This window comes from Thunnus maccoyii, chromosome 21, assembly GCF_910596095.1.
Source record: "Thunnus maccoyii chromosome 21, fThuMac1.1, whole genome shotgun sequence".
Classification (NCBI taxonomy): Eukaryota; Metazoa; Chordata; class Actinopteri; order Scombriformes; family Scombridae; genus Thunnus; species Thunnus maccoyii.
In genome coordinates, this window is record NC_056553.1 from 1,024,684 (window position 1) to 1,047,983 (window position 23,300).

The 23,300-nt window shown below is 37.4% G+C and overlaps 2 protein-coding genes across 3 annotated transcripts in view; both read right to left on the reverse strand.

Annotated features, from left to right (window-relative positions):
* LOC121888133 (NACHT, LRR and PYD domains-containing protein 3-like) overlaps positions 1-19,092 on the reverse strand; it is a 28,383-nt gene extending 9,291 nt beyond the window's left edge. The window contains exon 1 of the mRNA XM_042399511.1: positions 18,973-19,092. The gene's annotated coding sequence lies outside the window, so the exon portion shown is untranslated. The remainder of the gene's footprint in view (positions 1-18,972) is intronic.
* LOC121888120 (NACHT, LRR and PYD domains-containing protein 12-like) lies at positions 1,085-16,526 on the reverse strand. Of its 2 annotated transcripts, none has more exons than XM_042399484.1 (11): positions 15,416-16,526; positions 14,810-15,089; positions 11,802-13,593; positions 9,152-9,325; positions 7,823-7,996; positions 6,850-7,023; positions 5,767-5,940; positions 4,958-5,131; positions 4,450-4,608; positions 4,095-4,141; positions 1,085-1,685 (listed from the first exon to the last, which is right to left on the reverse strand). In XM_042399484.1, exons 2-11 carry the CDS (start codon positions 15,078-15,080, stop codon positions 1,369-1,371), a joined length of 3,456 nt encoding a protein of 1,151 aa, XP_042255418.1. In that variant the 5' UTR covers positions 15,081-15,089; positions 15,416-16,526; the 3' UTR covers positions 1,085-1,368. The 2 variants fall into 2 exon arrangements, with proteins under 2 accessions (XP_042255418.1, XP_042255417.1); XM_042399483.1 differs by having other exon boundaries at positions 15,263-16,526.
* Positions 19,093-23,300: the final 4,208 nt, after the last annotated feature.

Below are 23,300 nucleotides of genomic sequence, written 5' to 3' on the forward strand. Positions count from 1 at the left end.
AAAAACAAACACTGACTTTAATCATGAATGGAGTGTTAAGGAGGCATGTTCTCACTCTACAATAAATGAATGTTCTCACAGAAGTTCAGGAATATTTAAATCATACACTCACTGCTGCAGGACAATGATCAGCTTATTCATCTGTCTGAGACTGAGCTGAAAACTTTCACAAAAATCTTTTTTTAGCATGTGTGTTTGTGTGTTCACATACAGAAGAATATTGTATGTAGTGAAACAAAGACGCCTTCTCTAAACATCATTAATGCTCCATGCAAGTGTTCACAGATAAAACTGGATCAACCCTTCAGCTGCAAGTTTTTTCCAGTTACTGTTCATGTTTGAAAGCTTCAGGTCCACATGTGGGACAAAATATTGTTTAGAGTGAGTGCAAACACAGAACTCCTCATTTGATTTCTTTAAACTAACAAACTGCCAAAGTTTGTCTGGATTAGTGTTTTCCAGATGATAAGAATGATGAAGTTATGAATACACTGAAAAACCTTTGAAGAGTTTTTGATTTATTTGTTAATTCTTTCTGCTTTTAAACTCCTCTATTTTTTACTGTACATTTTCTTTAAAGATCCTGTATATTTTACTGTTTCACTGTAATACAAATAATAAATGATTTTAACAGCTCTTTTTAATGTACTCAAATAAAGTCTAGATATATGTTAAACAGATGGTAAAACTGAGGGAATCAGGGTTGGTGGGATTTTAAAACCCCATCAATCCCCCAAATTCCTCCAGTTTAAACTCAACACTTTTACACAGGTTGTTGAGAAAGAAGAGTCTGTAGGTGGAAACGGGTTGATATTGGGAATGTGTTCTCAAACTTTTCACCACTGACCAGAAAACTTGAAAACTAATATTATTTTCCAACTCAGTCTTAAAATGAAACTGTTGAAAGGAGACTTAATAATGTAAATGGAGCAGGAGGAAGAACATTTATTCCTTCAGATGTTCTCAGTATCGATGGTTTCTTTGTATCTTGAGATCTTTTGATGCTGACTGAATTCAAACCTGCACTGATTGCAATCGAAAGTTCTCATCATTACCTGAAAATAAAACACAACCACAGTGGTGATGATTTGGGACATAAATGTCATTTATTAACCCTGAAAGTTCCAACATTACACATATTCAGTAATCTCACAACTGCATGTTTCAGTATTCAATGAGTCAAACAGGATAAGTTTTCAATCTTTTGTGTTTAATTTACAGAACAGAGCAAAGGGTTGACCTCTAAATGAAACTTTTTTTTTTTTAAATTCTGGAGTCAGAATAAAAAGTATTGTTTGAGCAGAGTAGAGGCCACTGGAATTAATTACTGGGTGAAAACATGGACAGATGATGATGTGAGACTTTCTGCTATATCAAGTTCAACGCTGTTGAAAGAAATGGATCAATCCCCCGGAGAGCATTGATCAGAGCTAAACAGGCTTCTTCTCCTTTTCTTCGCACCATGTCGATCACCTGTCGTGCTTTCTCTGCTCTGGTTGGTGTTCCGGCAAACTCCATTTCTTCATCATTTATGATCTCAAGCTCCAGGAATTTATCCAGCAGCTTGTGTATATTAGCTACAGACACTCTATTAATAAAATTTGTCCGAACCTTCAATAGTAACTTCTCTGGTGGGATGCTGTCAGTTTTTGAGAGATTCTTCTGCAGATTTTCCCTTCCTGGACCTGAAAGATAACCAGAGAAAAGACTGTTGTTTAATAACCCAACAGTCACTTTTAAACAGATATCTTAGAAATAATGAACATTTTAATAAAATCTCTACATGGCAGGAGATGGGGAGGGGCTATCTAGGTAGCCAGCAATTCGGAAACAACTTCTTAATAAAAAAAATGTCAAAGAAAAATTCTCATTTAAGCCATTAGATGTAAGAGTTCGCAAAAAATTAATCCACAAACCTTCTGTCTGGAGCAACAGTCTGTACCTCTCCCCTCAATGTTTGGGCATATTAACCACCTGTATGCCCATAAATCTGAGATGGCTAACATCATGCTTACGCTCATTAAAATGCAGAGCAACACTGCCACTTTTCACATAAATGGACACAGAGATAACCATCAGTTTAACCAACAGACAATCTGTGATGTCTGAGAAACCATCGTCATTTATAACAAACCTTTTTCTAAAATGTATTTCAAGAATCCTAAAACACTCTTCCAAACCTCTGGGTGAAAACATTTAATCCACTGAATGATATAAAAGATTTTTAACCATTTTCCCAAATTTCAAGTTTCCTATCTAGGTAGCTGATGGGCTGCTCTTTGTTTTTATTCAGAAAGGAAATGGTGCACTGTATGATGGAAATAAAAATCTTTAGTCAGCGGACAAAATATTTTTTCATCCAGATGTATCTAAAATACATCTTTTTTCTTTCTTAAATACAACCTCTCAGAATTCTGTAACATTGTCTGAAGGCTGCATAATAAATCCAGAAGTGGATCTTTGATTCATTAACAGAGCAATAATATCTTGTGGCTTGTGGATTGTAACTGAGGTCTAAACTCTGACATGAGGTGAAGTGCTGCTGCAGCAGGGTGGAAGCTTTACCTGTTACCTGAACTAAGTAACGACACATTTCTCTGTTCTCTATTTCTGTTTTGCATCTTCAGGTTAGGCTAACCTATTGTTGCTAACTTTGGAGCTAACCCCTTTCACTTTTCCAACACTTGGGGAAACAAAAGATGTTGATAGTGCAGTACGAGCTCAGTGGCTAACCAAGATCTGTAGGGACAGCTTCAGCCCTACGAAAAACACTCGAGTGTGCAGCAGGCATTTTCAGCCAGGAGACTTTGTAGTGACTGCTGGGGGACTGAGGAAATTACAGAAAGGAGCTATACCCGTTCTCTCTTCTCGCTTGTATCCCGGGGCCGGAAGTGTACAAGCACACACTCAAGAAACCGGAAATAGAAATACGTCATCCCGTGCAACTAGCCCATTCCTAAACGGAGCTATCAATAGTTTCCTAGGTAATGACACAGAGGTTGACTGACATTTCAGAGCAGCGCTGCACAGAGGCTCCCAAATGCTATTGATTTCTGAATTAATGGATATTTGGCATTATTTTTGGCATTAAAAAAATGTTTTTTAGCCTCGTGGCAGGGGTTCTCATTGTTATGATTACAGGAGAAATGCTGATTCAGTAAACGTTCAGTATGCTCAGTAAACGCTCAGTAAACATTTAGTACAGTTATACCCAGCAGTCTCCATTAGTTTGGGCAAGGCCAAAGTTGTGAAAACATCGGGGGTGTTTTGAATACACCGATGTTTTCACAGATAATTTGTTAGTCTGTCCCTCCCACTGCAGGAAATAATGGATTAATCCTTGAAAGCTGTTGATGTAGCACTTCTCTCCTTATAAAAGTAACACAGCAACTATTCGACCAATGAGAATTTGGTCAGACAAGAGCATATCGACCAACTAATCGACCAGTCGACCAGGAGACTACAGCCTTACTTATTTGTGAATTGAACCTCCAAACCTTTTATTTACAGTTTTTTAACCAAATTCCTCCTTTGTACCTTTGCACTCTTATTGATTGTGATACTGAGTCTAATTCCCTGCCATCGTGACCTCACCCAGCAAGAAGCTGTGTTGACAAAGGATATACATGCAAACACACATTCCTAGTGGATTCCTTTGTAATGTGAATGCCCTATTTTTACAGTTTACCTCACAATTGTCACAACAAAAAAAATAGTTTCCACCATGATAACGTTCCAGAGATGTAAAATCTTGTCTGTATAACAAATCGCTGTGCAGTGTTTTGGCATCTGATAAACCTTCAAAAGCATGATTGGACTTCCTGGGTGGTATTTTATGTCTCACCTGTACCTAAACGCCCCACCAACACAGCCTCCTGTGATGGTTTAACTCAGGACTGTTTTCACTCTGAATCCCTGATAAGTGAGTTAATGCACCATGGTGCATTCAACGTGGAATAAAAACTGGTGGGCAGAGCTTAGTCAGAAACATACTTCACAGGGATCCACAGACTCAATTTCAACTAGTTGTCTTTAGATGTGTATTTTGTCATGTCACAATTGCAGTTTGAATTGGTTGTAGTGTCAACACTCACTTCCTTTATGTCTGTCAGGTGTAGCACTGTTTTGTCTGTCCTCCACCCTGCAGGAATAAATACAAACACAGCAGTTATCTGGACTGTCTTATGAAGAGGGTACAAATATTCAGACTTTCCAATCAAGCTGTGAGTTAATTTACACAAAGTGGAGAGTTAATCTGGACTTGTGTAGCATCCCAAAGCACAATATTAATATTTACACTCCAAATATACATCACTCTGAAAATTTCCTCGAAGGGAAGATTAAGTTCTCTTTTTATTTAAATTTATGTTAAGATATGCAAAAGTTCCTGCTCACATTAAGGTAAATTACTGAGCTGCATTTCTGCTTTCAATAGAAACAGTCTCTTACTTTAAGTCTGAGGATCTAGCTTCATCACTGAAGTCTAGAGGATGATGTTTGGACACACAGGTGGAACCTGGAGACTCTGATTTGTCCTGTTCCTCCATATAACCACTCATCTTTTGGTTTCCAGCCAATGTGACGAGTGAACCATTAGAATTGGAGAACCTAGACACATATAGACACTAAAATATTTCAGTCAGAGACACTTACATCAGGGAACTGACCATTTATAGCATATGAAATACAAGTAGAGTTACAGTTATAGTTAGAAGCTCATGAAAGAGCCAATGATGGTGAAGCATGAATGAAGCAGCTGATGTCAATCTGTTAATGAAAATGTGACTTCAGTGCTCTGCTCCATTCTCCTCTCAAACCTTCACTAATGTAGGAAAGTATTCACTGCACCTGGAAATACTGAATCTTTGATTGCATGCTCACTGTATCATTCAAAATATCTCCTCTGAGACAAATAAATGGGCTCATCAACATGGACTGACTTCATCTCACTACTGACCTCAGAGTCCCCAGTCTACAGTGTGGACTCTCCAGAAAATCACGCAGCAGCTTCACCCCTGAATCCTGCAGCTTGTTTTTACAGAGATCCAGCTCTCTCAGATGGGAGGGGTTGGACTTCAGCGCTAAGGCCAGAAAAGCACAGCTGAACTTTGACAAACTGCAGCCCCACAATCTAAATAAAGAGTAAATGAGGTAGATACAAATCCATTTATAATCCAATCAGTTGTGTTCACGTTTTAAATGTGTAGTTCAACATTACTATGTCCTAATCAATAAGCTTTTCTCTAAAATGAGTAGAGTGACTTTTTCATTGTGCTATTGTGGATAATCGTAATGTCAGCCTTCTACTGACATCATCCAAATGTCACCACAACATTCAGACACCTTTTCATGTGAACACTGATTCATAAAAGACTTTAGACACCTGCATTGATCTCTGTGTGTGTTTGAGTGTGTGTGTGTTTTCTGAAGGATTATTATTCATTAAAATACATTAAAGAGTATAATAAACAAATATTTCTCTTTCAGCAAGTAAACTTTGTCAATTTAAAACAGGTATTAGTTGAGAGGATCTTCTTTTTTACAGATGTAACTCTTTACCAAAAATAATAAATATTATTAACAGTGGACATATTCTGGTTTCTTCAAGAAACATTTATGACTACAGTCTTAATTCTGTACAGTAAAAAAATTAAATATGGAAAAAAGGAAATCGATTTCATGGAGGAAAGTTACGAATGTACATAAATTAGGTTCAGTTGCTAAACATTAAAATCAACAATAGTAACAGACAGACAGTGAACTGACCTCAGAGTCTCCAGTTCACAGTGTGGACTCTCCAGAAAATCAAACAGCTTCTTCACTCCTGAATCCTGAAGCTTGTTGTCACTCAGACCCAGCTCTCTCAGATGGGAGGGGTTGGACTTCAGAGCTGAGGCCAGAGAGGCACAACTGCTCTTTGACAAACTGCAGCCCCACAATCTGAATAAAAAATAAATGATGGCACTTTAGAAGGCAACGTTGAGATCATTCAGTGTTTCATGATCTGTTCAAAGTATGTAGAACAGTATATAAGAGTTCTCATTAATATTGTAGCAACCAGAGGATGTGGTCGCACTAACTATTCACAGATCTGACTGCAAGGGGTCACGGGACTGTTAATATTCAAGTTTGAATCATTTTTTTTAGTGATGTAAATTGTAAATTGTAAATTGACTGCATTTATACATCACTTTTTTAGTCTACCAACCTCTCAAAGTACTCTGTCAACATTCACCCTCTCACACAAACATAATACACTGTTGGCAGGGATTGCCATGCAAAGTGGCAACCTGCTCATCAGGAGCAATATAGCGCTTTTTATCCAAAGTGCTTTTACAGTGTTTCTAATGCTCACTCACCCAGTCACCCAAACACTCACAATTTGGTGTTCAGTATCTTGCCCATGGACACTTCGACATAAACATTGGAGGAGCCGGGGATGGAATCCCAACCTTCTGATTAGTGGACAACATCTGGTCAACATCTTCATAAAGTGTTGAAACAAGTGAATACTGGATATTATATTTGTTGATGTCTGACTGAGTTTTTTGGTTTAAATTTAAACTACAAATTTAAAGTGAATGTACAATATAATGTAAAAATCAAGAGTTTCAGAGGTTCAGAGTGTATTGTCCAGTGTAGATTTTTCTTGTTACGTGAAGGTTTTAAATGTGCATCTCAGCATTGCTCTGACACAGTCAATGGACTAAAACACTGAAGAAGAAAATAGACTTTACCCTTAAGATACCCAGTGTGAATCAGCATATCAGCTTAATGTCTGCAGTTTAATGTCACCATAATTGTCATTTGATATTAATCTCAGCACAGGAGTAAAAAATGATGTCTGACCTCAGAGTCTTCAGTCTACAGTGTGGACTCTCCAGAAAATCACAAAGCAGCATCACTCCTGAATCCTGAAGCTTGTTGTAGCTCAGCTCCAGCTCTCTCAGATGGGGGGGGTTGGACTTCAGAGCTGAGACCAGAAAAGCACAACTGAATTTTGACAAACTGCAGCCCCACAATCTGAAAAAAGAATAAATTATGTAGATAAAATCAATTTACAATCCAATCTGATGTGTCAACATTTTAAATTCAGCTACAGTTCAACATTACTATGTCCTAATCAATGAGCTTTTCATTAAAATGAGCAGAGTGACTTTGTCATTGTGTTATTGTGGATCATCTCAGTGTCACCCTTCTACAGAAATCATCCAAATGTCACCGCAGCATCCAGACACCTATTCATGTCAACACTGATTCATAAAAATACTACATTCATACTTTAAACATCTGCATTGATGTCTATGTTCCTCTGTGTATGTGTGTGTGTGTGTGTGTGTGTGTGTGTGTGTGTGTGTGTGTGTTCTGAAGGATCAATATCAATGATCAGACATTATTCATTAAAACACAATCAAATAAAAAAATATTTCTCCTTAAGCAAGTAAACTTGATCAATTTAAAACAGATATTAGTTGAGAAGATGTTCTTTATACAGATGTAATTCTTTACCAAAAAATATAAACATTAATTTACTTTAACAGCTAATGCTGGACATTTTCTAAAGTCTCTTCAAGAATCAGTCTTCTTTTATAACTGCAAAGAAAATTAACTTAATGGATGTAAGTTATGTATACTTTAACAACTAACAGTGGACATATTCTAGTTTAATCAAGAATCATTTATAAATAAAGACTACATTTTGTATAGTAAAAATTGTAAATATGGAAAAAAGTAAATTTACTTATGGATGTAAGTTATGTATGTACATAAATTAGACTCAGTTGTTAAACATTAAGATCAACAATAGTAACAGTGAACTGACCCCAGAGTCTCCAGTCTACAATGTGGACTCTGCAGAAAATCACACAGCAGCTTCAATCCTGAATCCAGAAGCTCGTTGTAGCTCAGATTCAGCTCTTTCAGAAGGGAGGGGTTGGACTTCAGAGCTGAGGCCAGAGAAGCACAGCTGCTCTCTGACAAACTGCAGTCACTTAATCTGAATAAAGAATAAATTACGTAGATAAAAATCTGTTTATAATCCAAGCAGATGTGTTCAGGTTTTAAATATGTTGTTCAACACCACTATGTCCTAATAAATGAGCTTTTCATTAAAATGAGCAGAGTGAGTGTCCTCATCAATTAGTGTGTTTGCATTCTATTCACTGTCGTTACTGGTTACTGTAAATCCTTGTGTACATGCAACGGATTAGTAATCACAATTCTACACTAAACCCGTCCATATTCCGTAAGCGATGCTCACCGATTTGAACTGTATTAGTGAGAGAAGACTCTGCTTTCTGACTTTTTGTTTTGTGTTTTTGGTGTGATTGTTTGTGTTGGAGCAGACTGACAGCACAGTTAGAGGACAGAGAGCTTTTCCTCACAACGTGAAAGTGTCTGAATTCAACAAATATTTAAATGTTTAGCACTGGAAACCAACTTAATTGGAATTCTAAAGGCTGCTTTGTGTTAGTTTCAGTTTTAGTTGGACTTCAGGTAGACTTATTTTAAATATGAGGATGCATCGCTTTGTGTAATTATATCTGCTTTCATCCAGCTGCTCTGCTGTTACTTTCTCTGTCTGCAGTCTTTTATTCTGCACATGCTCACATGTAAAAAGCTGATACATAACACATACACATCTACCTGTGGAAACCAAGTGTCTGTAATCCCCTGACCCTGATTACAGAAACCAGGTTTCTTGGTTGTCGCTGGGTAGATAAAAATCCATTTATAATCCAATCAGATGTGCTCAGGTTTTAAATGTGTAGTTCAACGTTACTATGTCCTCATCAATAAGCTCTTACCTAAAATGAGTATAATGACTTTGTCATTGTGTTATCGTGGATCACCATAATATCAGCCTTATACAGACATCATCCAAAGGTCAGCATAATTTTCAGACACCAATTCATGTTAACACTGATCTGTTTGTGTCCCTCTGTGTGTATGTGTGTGTGTATGTGTGTTCTGAATGATCAATATCAATGATAAGACAGTTTTCATTAAAACACATTAAAATTAATATAAGCCAAAAAGCTAATATAAATATGAAAAACATAAAAAAATATTTAATGGATGCAAGTTATGTAAATGTAAATTAGGTTGGGTTGTTAAACATCAAGGTCGAAGGAACAGTCAGTGAACTGACCTCAGAGTCTCCAGTCTACAGTGTGGACTCTCCAGAAAATCACACAGTAGCTTGACGTCTAATTCCTGCAGCTCATTGTCACTCAGATCCAACTCTCTCAGGTGGGTGGGGTTGGACTTCAGAACTGAGGCCAGAGAAGCACTGCTGATCTCTGACAAACTGCAGCCTTCCAAGCTGAATAAAGAATAAATGATGTAGATAAAAATCCATTTATAATCCAATCAGATGTTTTCAGGTTTTCAATGTATAGTTATAGTACTATGTCCTCTTCAATGAGCTTTTACCTAAAATGAGTAGAGTGACTTTATCATTGTGTTATTGTGGATCATCATAATGTCAGCCTTCTAAAGACATCATCCAAATATCACCACAACGTTCAGACACCTATTCACGTCAACACTGATTCATAAAGTGCTACTAGACTTAGCAGACCTATCAACCCTGAATGAAATATTTGAGTACCACTTCGACGACCTAGATGCATCAGAAGTGAATCACTGCTGTTTGCACAATCATTGTACATAATTTGTATATATTTAGCATTTAAACACAAAAAAGTGAGAGATAGTTTGTTTACATAATATCTGCAGATGCCAATACTGTTAGTTGGTAATTTATGCCTGTTTGTCCATTTGTCTTTCACCTGCCTAAACACAGAGGACCAAGGAACACAGTTTCACTCAGGCTACACACTAACCCACCAATACCGCTACATTTATATAGTTTCTATTGTTTACTCCTGCACAATAATCAAACTTAAGATGAATTTGATTTTTGAAAATATGATTTTCAGCTAATTTGAAAAGATGATGAAAATGTAGCTGTAACACCCTAACCAGCCTAAACAGTCTATTTTGTGGCTATGGTGCAATAAAGCTGGTTAATACAATTGTTCTTATTATAGGAATGCTATTACTTAATGGTATAGTGATCCAATAACATGGCTATTGAAACTATAGAAGAAATCACAACTCTCCTTACATATTGTACTTAATTTGCAATGGGAGGTGCTTCGTTTCTTTGAAAAATTTTTTGAAGTTATATACTACACAGTGCCTACACACACTCAAGTTCTCTCCCCTCCATTCTAGAATGTAACCACTGTGAAACAATCAGAAAATAACGTTTTATTGATCTGATTCACCGGCTTTCTTGCTACCAGCGCTCCCTCTCTTCATTCGCTATCTAGCTTACTCTACCACAGCTGCTCTCTCTCTTTCTCTCTCTTTTCCAAAAATGAGTCTGGAAGCCGACAGCAAAGTCTAACCTTACTTTAAACATTGTCAAATAAAGAGAAATGTCCCCTCCTCCTCCTATTAGTGTCTTTGTACTGCCTCATGGCAGGGTTTAGCTCTGATCAGTCTGATTTCCGGCTGTGATCGGCCACCACAGTGTGAGGCTGGGTTGCATTTCTCCAAAAATTTACTCTGATCAACTTTCTTGCCGCAGGCTGGTATGGCACCACTGCAGCCAAAACGCCCGCAGGCTAAACACACCAGCCCCATTCAATTGAATGGGAGGACTGGCATTTTCGCTGTACTGCTTGATTTGGTCTGAATACAGCCTAAGTCTTCCCCTAAATTTACTGCTGGCTATTGTGCAACCTGCACTGCACACTGGTTAAGTTAAAATAATGAAAACTTCTGTGTCAGCGATACAGCAGTTGAAAAGACAGCAATATGTTATGTAGCCCCAAAGTTAGCAACAACCTGTTAGCTACGCTGTTAGCTAATGTTTGTACTACTGAATCACAGGCATTCATGGTTAGAACACTTGTTTTATCAGTCAAATGTATATCAAACCTGTGAGTGCTATAGCTCATTTTGTTCAGAAAACCTATGACCTTCCAGTCAATATAATCTCACAAGCAAGCAGACATATCTGAGAGCTTGACAGGTGAAACAGAAATACATGGGCTTTACTGATTTGGGAGGCTTCCACGTTCACACAGTGTGGCATGATACTGATATTAAAAGCTATTGTATAAGGTAAACTGTCATTAGTCAATTTGTTTTATTGATGGAGAGCAAGTGGGTAGCTCCCGGTCTGAAAAGTGAAGCCAATGTACCTTAAACCTGCATTCTTTCTGATGGCCAGCAGGGGGTGACTCCACTGTTTGCAAAAATAAGTACAATTCTATGACCCTACTTTCCTAATGAGTTTATGGTCTCAATCACTAAATCAAGTTTTGCATACAGCATGAGGTTCATTTAGTAAATTATGGTCCCATTTAAAGTAAAATAGAAGTTAAAGTAGCGTATGCTTTAGGGGGTGGCTACCTTGTGATTAACAAGTTGGTACCACTGCAACAACGTTGATTATGTAATGTAACCATGGTGTAACCCCAGATTCATAGAGTATAAGTGTACGCAAAATGCGTACAGGTTGGCAGGTCTGACTCAGTCAAGTCTGTAATTAATCAATAAGAAATCAGACATGTTGCTCTAAAAATCTTATTATTTATTACATGAACTCCTTCTTCCTGCATTTGAAACAGCTCAAGAATGTGACTAAATATAACTGACATTATTTTGGCTGTAAACAAGTAGAGAACTATTTTAACTATAATAGGAATTTTATATTATTAATATTTGAAGAACTAAACTACTAATCTACACTGATTTATAATGCTAATCACATCTAGACTTACCGAGCCTTTCTGGAGTTCCTCACAGCTGAGATCAGTCTCTGTCTTCCCTCCTCTGATGTGTTGTACTTCTCCAGGTCCAACTCATCCAGAACCTCCTCTGACATCTGCAGCATGTAGGCCAGAGCTGAGCAGTGAATATCAGAGAGTTTCTTCTCTAATCTGCTCTCTGTCTTCAGGAACTCTTGGATCTCCTGATGTACTGAGCGGTCATTCATCTCCATCAGACAGTGGAAAATGTTGATGCGTCTGTCAGGAGAGATATCGTACATGCTCATTGTTTTCAGGTTGTAGATGACTCTCTGGATGGTCTCTGGACTGGTCTCTGTCTGACCCAGCAGGTCTCCTAAGAGACTCTGGTTGGACTGCAGGGAGAGGCCATGAAGGAAGCGAACAAACAGGTCCAAGTGGCCATTTTTACTTTTGAGAGATTTCTTCACGGCCCCCTTCAGGAAGTCATCCAGAGATGAGTCACAGTAGTCTTCTTCCAGGAAGTCCTTCAGTACCTCTGTGTTCCTGCTTGTGTAACAGTGGTACATGTAGACTGCAGCCAGAAACTCCTGAATACTCATATGAACAAAGCAGTAGACTCTTTTCTTGAAGATCACATTCTCTCTTTTGAAGATCTCTATACAAACTCCTGATAACATCAAGGCCTCTGTGACATCAAGACCACACTGTTCCAGGTCTTTTTGGTAGAACATGCTGTTTCCTTTCTCCAGTTGTTCAAACGCCAGCCTCCCCAGCTTCAGAAGAACTTCCATGTCAGCCTCCGTCAGCTCCTGTGGACTCGGCTCATGTTCCTCATCATATTTGTGCTTCTTTCTCTTTGTCTGAACCAACAGGAAGTGCAAGTACATGTTAGTCAGGATCTCGGGCAGCTCTCCTCTCTGGTCTGTAGTCAACATGTGCTCCAGAACTGTAGCAGTGATCCAGCAGAAAAGTGGGATGTCACACATGATGTGGAGGCTCCTGAATGTCTTGATGTGTGAGATGATTCTGCTGGAAAGCTCTTCATCACTGAATCTCCTCCTGAAGTACTCCTCCTTCTGGATGTCAGTGAAGCCTCGTACTTCTGTTACCCTGTCAACACAGGTAGGAGGGATCAGATTGGCTGCTGCAGGTCGGGACGTTATCCAGACGTGAGCCAAGGGAAGCAGATTCCCCATGATGAGGTTTGTCAACAGCATGTTGACCGACGACTTCTGTTTGACATCAGACACGACCTCCGCGTTGTTGAAATCCAGTGAAAGTCGGCTTTCATCCAGGCTGTCAAAGATGAACAAAACTTTATAGTCAGTGAGCTTCTCTGCTGTGACCTTCTGTAATGTTGGATGGAAATCATGGATCAGCATGAGGAGACTGTACTGCTCATCTTTGATCAAGTTCATCTCCCTGAACGAAAGCAGAATCACCAGGCTGAAATCTTGGTTTTCCAAGCCCTCTGCCCAGTCCAGAGTGAACTTCTGCACTGAGAAGGTTTTTCCAATGCCAGCTATGCCGTTCGTCAGAACGACTCTGATGTGTTTCTGTTGGTCAGGTGAGACTTTAAAGATATCATGGCACTTGATTGGAGTGTCATGGAGGGTCTCCATCTTGGAAGCTGTTTCAACCTGCCACACCTCATGTTGGATATTAACATCTTCACTCTGACCCTCTGTGATGTAGAGCTCAGAGAAGATCATGTTGAGGAGGGTTCCACTTCCTGCATCATCAGTTCCTTCAGTCACATATTGACATCTCCTCCTCAGACTGATCTTATATTTATATGACACCTCCTGCAGATCACTATCTGCTGAAAGAGAAGAAAAATATAGATTTGAACATCTATCAGTGTGTTTACATGCACTTACGTAAATCAGGTTACTCAGAGAAACCAGGTTACGTGAGTTATCAGGGAAAGTGTTAACATTCACAGTAGTAACCTGGTTACTGTAAATCTGTGTGTACAAGCAACAAATCAGTGATCAGATTTCTCCTCTACACTGACCTCATTCTCAAAGCATGACTTTATTATTTTATCTTTATTAGTGGTAGAAGATGTTGTTAGTCCTGTCTTTTTGTTCTGTTTTGCTCCGTTTGTCTGAGTCAGAACTTTTCCTCACAACATGAATGTGTCTGCATTCAAAAAACGGTAAAATGTTAAGTGGTGGAAACCAACTTTAGACTTCTAGAGGATACTTTGTTTTAGTTTAAGCTTTAGTTGGACTTAAAACACAAACTCCTTTCATTCAGCTGCTTCATTTTCCCTATTTACAGTCTTTTATTAAGTACATGTTACATGTATACATGGCAAAGAAATTGATGTTCTCCAGGAGAAATCTACTAGAGGAAAATAAATATAATAAAATAATATATTTAATTTGTACTCCATATTTAATTCATAGTGACACTCAGTTTCTCTGATCCACAACCCGGATTACAGTAACCAATAACAGGTACTTGTAGGACCACCCATCAGAATTACATCACTGCCCACCTGACGAGAGTTCATTCATGTTTTGCACAGTTGCACCCACAATCTTTCAATAATCCAATGATGACTCCCTAAATTACCTGCACAGTGTGAAAACAGCCTCCAGGAAGTACTAAGTACTGTATATCACAGAGCTGTCAGTGTCTGTTGGTCAGTGGAGGAGATATTACCAGATTTACTATGGGCATCATTTCATGTAGTTATATGATTGTTTAATCTGACTTCATGTGTATCTCTCCAATTACTTTTGAACTCATGCTATTTAGGCACTATGTTTTAAAAGGTCTATATCTCCCACACAGTTCTTTCTATGTTGACGTAAACCTAATCAAATTAAAGCTGAGACTTTAATGTAGAATTAGTTATTTTATTTGGTGCTGAAGCACAGAGCTCGAAGAACAAACAATGTGTAACTGTCCAAACACTTCTAAACACACACATCTAAACTTATGACAGATATAAAGAGACAGGGTGTTTCTCCTTATAGATCTGGTGTCTGGATGTGATGTCATGTTTGTCTCTTCCTGTGACTGACCTTCTGCTCCTGAGCCGATGTTTGGCAACCTCCTCACCAGATCATTCCTGCTGATCTTCTTTAAAATGCTCTTGATCACTTCCACAGCTCCAGAAAATTTAAAATTCTGCACCATTAGATCCACCATGTCCCGCCTCTCTGCCCTCGACAGCTGGCTCTCTTTGATGGGTGGGATGTCGCCCACCTTTTCATACTTCAGGCACCACTTGAATTTCTTAAATTCATCATCTATTAAATCATCCAGAATGTTGAGGAGGTCCATCTCCGTCATCTTGGCGCTCTGGTAAAATCAGAGAAGATTGATAAGAAAACAGTTGTATTTCTGTCTGTCTGCCAGTAGAAACTCATTCTGTGTTGCTACTGGATCTGACTGATTGGACAAAAAGCCCAGTTTGGCAGCAGTCCTTTAAGTGTCAGAGAAACTCAAGAGGATCTTCAGTAAAAATGTCTCACCACAAGTCTACTCAGAAGCTGTTCCGGGGCTTTCTATTGGATGGAGTTTCCTCAGTTACCACAGAAATGTATGTGTTAAAGTTGACATTTTTCCAGCTTAAATGTTAAGAATAAAAGTTCATTTTTAAACAATAGTTGACTAAGAAATCTCACCACAAGGTCCAGTTAGTCTTCTGCTTTCACAAGTCACCTGTTTGTTGTGGTTCAGTGAACTCTGGTGTCTTTACATGTTTTGATTGGTTTGTTAACACTGGTGTGAACGCTGTCAACCATGAGTGCCTGAAAATGAGTGTCTAGTCTCAAAGTGCACTCTGTGTGTTTTTTTGTTCTGTGAAAGCAAAAAGGACAAACCACAGGATTTTAATAGTAGGCTACATTTGTGATTTCGTCATTAATTAAAAATTAAACTACTGCTAAATCAATCTGCTGAACGCAAAAATGTCAAGGAAGTGATCTTATAAGTGATCTGTAAGCCAGCAGTTTCCCAATTAAAACCTGAGTGAAAGAAGTGAAACAAAGTGACTATCCTCCTGTTATATCACACTTTTTCATCCGGTTTCATCCTTCCTGTCTGTCTCTCGTTATAATAAATCAGGTTCTAGTCTAACTAATTATGGGTGTCGCAGTTATTATATGAGGGTGGGACAAGTCCCACCAAACTTTTAAAATTATTAGTTTAGACCCCCCCACTTTTACCATGTTTTTACCATGACGAAAATCAGTGCACGGGTCTATCCATTCTGCTGTGTCATTCCACTTGCTTTTTGAGAATATGCTGAAATCAGTGACATTCCACCATGTTGTTACTACTACCTTGCAGCCAGAGAGAGTTCCTACATAGCATCCACACACATAAACACTAGCGCACCACTAACATTAGCTAGTCATTGATGACCATGAGTTATGGTGGGTCACACTGTCACCACAAAATGTTCAGGAAACTACAAACTTACCGAAAACCAAAGCTTGGCATTTAACTAAATGTTTGTATTTTGTTTGCTTGTTGCTTATCGTCTTCTCATTTTTGTTCCAAAGTCTCTATACAGACTGACAGCAGTCTCGCTGTTCAGTTAGCCAAAGTTGGGTATACATGAGGGCCTGTGCCACAAAGCTGTTATGATGTTATCCAGCTAACTGGATGGATTTATTCACACACACTCCTCAAACCTATAACACTTATGAATTTAAGACTATTACTTTTCATGAAAGGTGGCAGATGACTGTTATGTCACAAAACCACAGCAACACAACTGCTCTCTCTCTGGGAATATTTACTGGGATCTGCAGTAATACAGAGTGCGCAAGGACAATAAACATCGAGGAACCCCTCGTGGACAGGTGTCTCTCTCTGCTTCTCTCAGTTACATCTCTGACTCTACGGTATACATCACGTACATTGGACACATAACCAGAGGTAACAACTTTATGGAAACAGTATAATTGTGTAGTAACCTGAGCTACAATGAGTAACATGATGGTATAGTGGAATTAAAGGCATACCTGCAGTAACACACAGAGCACAGGGACAATAAACATCAAGGAACCTCTCGTTGACAGGTGTCTATCTCACAAGGGTTTATAAAACAACATAAAATTATCAAAATGAATAAATAAAATCTGTTCTACCCACCATCTTTACACTGCAGGATATAATACCAACATAAATATTTAAGTTAACAATACAAACAAACGTCATGTGTGGCTTCTAGAACAAAAACTACATTTCCCATAATGCTTTGGGTATCAGCGCGCGAACAGCACAGCTTGCATAAACTTTAAAGAAAATCCTGCTCAACTCTACAGAGACAACACAGCAAAATTACATTTTACAATACTCTCAGTTCCCTGCATTCATACATTAACCTCATACTACACTTAGAGCGCAACAAACCCAACAATTATCTGAACTCTGCATCGGCGTACCTACTTCTTTAAGTCACATCTCCGACTAAGAGAAACACATATTGCTTCCGTAAACAACCGCGGACTGAGCTACTTCCGCCATTTACCAAAATAAAAGAATTTCAAAAATAATTACAAAGAAGGATTAGTACCATTAAAATAACTCCCATACGTTAATAACTGAAAATAAATACATTATAAGAGAACAGTTGTGTTTCTGTCTGTTTACGTTAATACCAACTGAAAAGACAAGTGAGACATACAGGATATTATTCACTAACTTAAAGTTTGCTGAAATAACAAAACCACTTCGCTGCACTTATTGATGCCTTTTGTCATGAAATGTTACCCTAAATATTAATATGGAGAGCCTTTTGGTTGCAGTATTATGTGTGTAAAAATGTGTGTGTGTAAACAAAGCCACCAAGATAACTGGCTGACAACATAATCCAGCTCTGAGACACAGGCCTCAGATCCTGTGATTCTTCATATAGTAGAAATGATTGGAAGCTGAATGTAGTTGATTGGAGAATGCATCAGGGCACTTTGACTACAGTTGTCCTCTTCACTTTACGTATTGATCTGATAACATTAAAGATATGTATTTAATAGAAATTGCAATTGCATGCAATCATAAGGAGATCCTTACTTTTAAATAAACAATGAGTGGTTATTATTAAAGATGGCTCTCAATTAGTCATCAAATCAATTTCTTCACTTTTAGCTTTTTAATATCTTAAATTATGTGATCTGCCAACCATATACATATGTATATGTGGTGTATATATAGACAGATGACAAAATAAAGGAAAAACTGGTCCAGGTCTGAATGCTGGACCCCTACAGTGAGGGGGTCTGGGTGCTCTGTTATGCTGTGGGGGGCAATTGCTGGCATGGTTTGGGTCCGCTTGTTTCCTTAGAGGCAAGGGTCACTGCTAATCAATACTAACTAGTTGTGAGTGATTGGCTTTATCCTGTGATGAAACATTTCTATCCTGATGGGAGTGGTCTCTTCCAGGATGACAATGAAGTCACCAGATCTCAACCCAGCTGACGTGTTAGTCAGCGCTCTCCACCACCATCATCACAACACCACATGAGGGAATATCTTTATGAACAATGGTGTTCATCCCTCCAGAAGAGATCAGAGACTGTAGAATCAATGGCCAAGGCTTTGTCCTCCATCTATATATATAATATACATATACTGTGCACGTGTGTATATATATATACATATAAAAAACTGTTTTTTTTAAATCCCCCCTTTTCAGATGAGGATTTGACACAATGGATAAGGTTTCCAACCGTATTGGCTTTTGACGTCTTACAAAAAGCAGTGTGTAGTCGGGGTCACATTTCACATGTCTATGAGTTGTTAACAGCTCCACCAAATAGTGATTTTTCCCTCTAAACTTCTCACATGCTTTCATTTCAATAAATATTCTTGAAAAGGGGCAGACAGCGATGGCAAGTGATGCGCATTCATGGTGCTTTCAGCGGCCACAATCCATTCATTGTGAATTTGTCCCTCATTGTTCAAAATGTTTCAGGTAACTTTAAAAGAGGTTCACAGTGTTTCAAGTGTCTTAAAACAACAGTCAGGTGTCCATATGAACAGTGAAAGAGGTTTTCCTCGCTGTAATCATTCCTCCTGTTCATACTGGATATTAAAAGAACACAGAAATCAGGAAAAGAAAAAAGGAAACCACGTTTGAAGATGTCAACTAAACAATTAATCAGTAAAATAATCAGCAGATTGATCAATAATGACAGTAATCATTATTTGCAGCTCTAATATTAACACTCACCCTGCCTCAGACTGTTTCCTCCTTCTGCTCTGTTGACTTTAAAATGGAGTCTGACTGAATACTTTAACTTTATTTCCTCCCTGTTTGCTCCTCTCGCCTTCTTCTTTAATGGAAGTCACGTGTGTGTGTGTGTGTGTGTGTGTTCAGTAACACTATATGCCGTGTTCAGCAGCACTTGAGGTATTTCCGTCTCTTATCTGTTTCCTTTCTCTCTCACAGAGTACACAGCGTAGCAGCAGCTACTTTATGCTTCCACTCCACTACATTTCAGTGGGAAATATTGTACTTTCTACTCCACTACATTTATGTGACAGCTTTAGTTACTTTTCAGATGAAGATTTGGCACAATGGATAATATAACAAGCTTTTAAAATACAACACATTGTTAAAGATGAAACCAGTGGTTTCCAACCTTTTTGGCTTTTGACGTCTTACAAAAAGCAGTGTGTAGTCAGGGTCACATTTCACATGTCTATGAGTTGTTAACAGCTCCACCAAATAGTGATTTTTCCCTCTAAACTTCTCACATGCTTTCATTTCAATAAATGTTCAAATGATCCAATATTTCAGCAAAAATCAAAGATTAGAGATTAAGTTCAAAAACCAGAGGGACCGAACCACTACTCTTACTTCAATACTTTAACTACATCAAGCAAAAGTCTGAAATTGTGCATATCGTTAGTTGTTACTGATTTATGATGAATATCATCATTCATCCTGTTACAGTGGTAGAAGAAGTATTCAGATCCTGCACTGCTGTAAAAATCTGACTGGTCTGATGGTAAAAGGCAGTCAGTTCAGATGGTGTCATGTTACTCTTCAGGATGTGCTCACACTCTGTATGTATAGGCTGTAATGTTTCAGTACATCAGTCTGAGTATAAATATACTGTTGCAATGTTGTCCAGTAACCTGATGTTTTTGTTTAGTACTTGATCTAATAAAAACAATAATAAAGACTTGAGGCCTGCAGAAATGTAATGCTTTGTGTGGGTCATGGACAGAGTAACCTGATTAACAAATTAACCCGATTAACCCTAAAACATCCACATGTAAATTCACATGTGAACTTTGATATGGTGATAATCTTGCTCTACAAGATTAGATTAGATTATTCATTTCAAACATGTTAAAATAACCAAATTAAATATATAGCCAGTGAAACAAAACAAAACAAAAAACATAAATAATAGCAAACTTTCAGTAAGCAACACAAATAATAACCTTTCAATGTTTGAAAAAGGGTGTAGGATGAAGTAAAGAACTTTTCTAGCCCTACCCCTTTTTTATACTTTATTGATCAAATCAAAGCCAAAAACATTTAAAACAACACAAGAGAATAAAATAACTTGCATAGAAACAATAACAACAAACAAAAACAACACAAGTCAAAAAGACACTCTGTACCAAATCGTATTATTCCACCTCTTTGTTCATCCATTCTATATTTGTTCAATGTTATTTTTAAAGATTAGTTTAAACTTACTTAATGTCCTACATGTTGTCATTTCTTCACTGCAGTTGTTATAGATTAACTCTCTTTGTTGTGACACAATGAAGTTTTGTATTTGTCCTCACTAAATGTTTTTTGAACACACATTTTCCTCTGAAATCATATTTACTTTCCCTCATTTGAAACAACCTTTGGATAATGTTTGTTTGGTAACTGTTGATTTTTTACTCTGTACATGATTTGAATAGTTTTGTTAATCAACCAGGTCCTTAAATTTTGGTGCATTTAGTTTGATGAAGAGTGGATTTGTTGGTTCGCTGTAAGTGGTTTTATTTACGATTCTTATGGCTCTTTTTTGGAGGATGAAGATTGGATCTGTGTTTGTTTTGTATGTGTTCCCCCACATTTCCACACTGTTGGTAATGTATGGGAGTATGAAGGAACAGTACAAACTGCATAGTGATGGTTGATTTAGGAGATCTTTGACTTTATATAATATTGCAGTTGACTTTGATAGTTTTGCTTTAATATAATTTATGTGTGGCTTCCAACATAATCTATTGTCTATTATTACTCCAAGAAATTAGATTTCAGACACTCTATCGATTTTTACATCATTTATCATGAGTTTCTTGCATGAGTTAGCTGAACAATTCCCAAATATTATAAATTTTATTTTGCTTAAATTTAGTGTTATTTTATTTGAATCAAACCAACTCTTCAATTCCTTCAATTAATTTCCTACTGTATCCAACAGTTGCTGTTATCCCCACAGCAGAGTAAATTTGTGTCATTCGCAAATAAAATTTTTTTAGTGTTCTGGAAACTTCACATATATAATTAATTTACAAAATAAACAGCAATGGTGCCAACACTGAGCCTTGGGGCACCCCACACTTAAACTTAGTAGTTGTGATTTAACATGATTAATTTGCACATATTGATTACTATTTTCTAGGTAACTGGCCAAGAAAGTGCTACTCCTCTGATTCCATATTTTTGAAGTTTCATTAATAATAAGTTGTAGTCAACTGTATTAATACTTTTTTTTCAGATCTATTTTCTATAGCAGTTTTTATCGCCTCCACAAATTCCATGAGTGCATATGAAGTTGTCCTCTTGTTTCTAAATCCTTATTGTTGATCACACAGTATATTATGTTTTGTGATGAAGTCGTCTAATCTCGATTAGAATATTTTTTCCAGAATTTTAGAGAATTGTGAAAGCAATGAAACAGGTCTGTTGCCCTTAGCCGTTTTCATTTTACTTGGAAAAACGTTGGTTTTTCAGAGACTGACTGTATATGTATGTAATGGGTTTCACCTCACAGTCAATTATACTTTTGACCAACGACATATCAATGTCATTCCAGTCTGTCTGACTTCTTACTCTGAAATCCTTTAACAATGATTATAATTTCTTTTTCATCTATTCCCTTTAAAAACATTGATTCTTTTACATGTACATTTTTACTTTCCAAACACCAACCAAATAATCGTTAAATTCATTGCAACTAAGGTCATATCATTAATAGTTTTATTGATCTTCATTAGGAAGTGGTGTGGGTATCCTGTTTTCCTAGTTCTATTTCTAATAATGTTATTCAGTACTTTCCATGTATTTTTATATTATTTTTGTTGTCCTCTAGTAAATTATTGTAATAATCCCTTTTACTGCTTCTCATAATTCTTGTCAGTTTGTTTTTATATGTCTTATATTTGTGTCCCACTTCTTTTGTTCTCTTCTTTAAAAAGTCATTCTATAATACATTTTTCTTCTTACATGCATTTAATATTCCTTTAGTTAGCCAAGGCTTTTCAGCAGCTTTATGTTTTACTACTGTCATTACTAGAGGACAGTTTTTGTCATTCAGAGTGGTTGTTATGGACAAAAATGTGCTTCATCTACATCTTCCACATAGACTTTGTTCCAATCTTGTATCATCAGATCTTTTTTTTTAAATGATTAATTGCACCTTCGGTTTTTTGTCTAATTATCTTATAAGTTGTCACATCTTTACTTGTCCTTGTACAGCTCTGAATGACTGCAAACACCAGAAGATGGTCACTTGTGTCATTTATGATTAGTCCACTTATTACTTTCATGTAAATTACATTAGTAATTATATCATCAATTAATGTAGCACTGTGTGATGTTATTCTGGATGGGTATGTAATTGAAGGGTATAGGCTCATACTGTACATTGATGAATTCTGTAGTGGTATTATGTTCTAGTGGGTTGAATAAATCAATATTGAAGTCCCACAAACAAAAAGCATTTTCTTGTTATTTATGTTCTCACACATCCCCGACAGATTATCCCTAATTGTATCAATACATGATCCTGGAGTTCTGTATACACAACTTATTAGTATGTTTTCTGATTTCTCTGTTTCTATTCCCACTGTGGTGCATTCCATGATATTTTCTACCACTTGTGACATGCTTTTGATGGATTTACTTTCATAGTTTTTGTCGACATATAAGGCAGCTCCTCCACCCTTTTTTGATTTTGATTTGTAAAATACATCTCATATCCCTCAATGTCTACCATGGCAGTTTCTTCCTCAGTAAGCCAAGTCTCAGAGATTGCTATTGCAGGGAATTGCCTGTTCAGTTGTGTTAGACAATGTCTGAAAGGTTTGAATTCAGGCTCCTACTATTGAAATGTATGATAGATATTACTCTATTCATCTCTAAATTTCTGTTACACTGTTCTTCAGTATCGTATTCGCAATGGCTTTGTGTGTTGATGTAGAAATTGTTCTCAGGATCAATATCATTTTCCATGTCATGTCCTTTATGTTCAGTGAATTCAAAGGTTTTCAGTCCAAGTGTTTCATATTCAGATATCAGTTCTTGTTGTTGATCAGTAT

Excerpts from the sequence above, each read along its gene's own strand:
- LOC121888120 (XM_042399484.1), bottom strand. The coding sequence starts at position 15,080 with ATGACGGAGATGGACCTCCTCAACATTCTGGATGATTTAATAGATGAT. Across the intron at positions 5,132-5,766 it reads TGTGAACTGGAGACTCTGAG|ATTGTGGGGCTGCAGTTTGT; the intron begins GTCAGTTCACTG and ends CTCTTTATTTAG. Across the intron at positions 4,142-4,449 it reads GCTAGATCCTCAGACTTAAA|GGTGGAGGACAGACAAAACA; the intron begins GTAAGAGACTGT and ends TTATTCCTGCAG.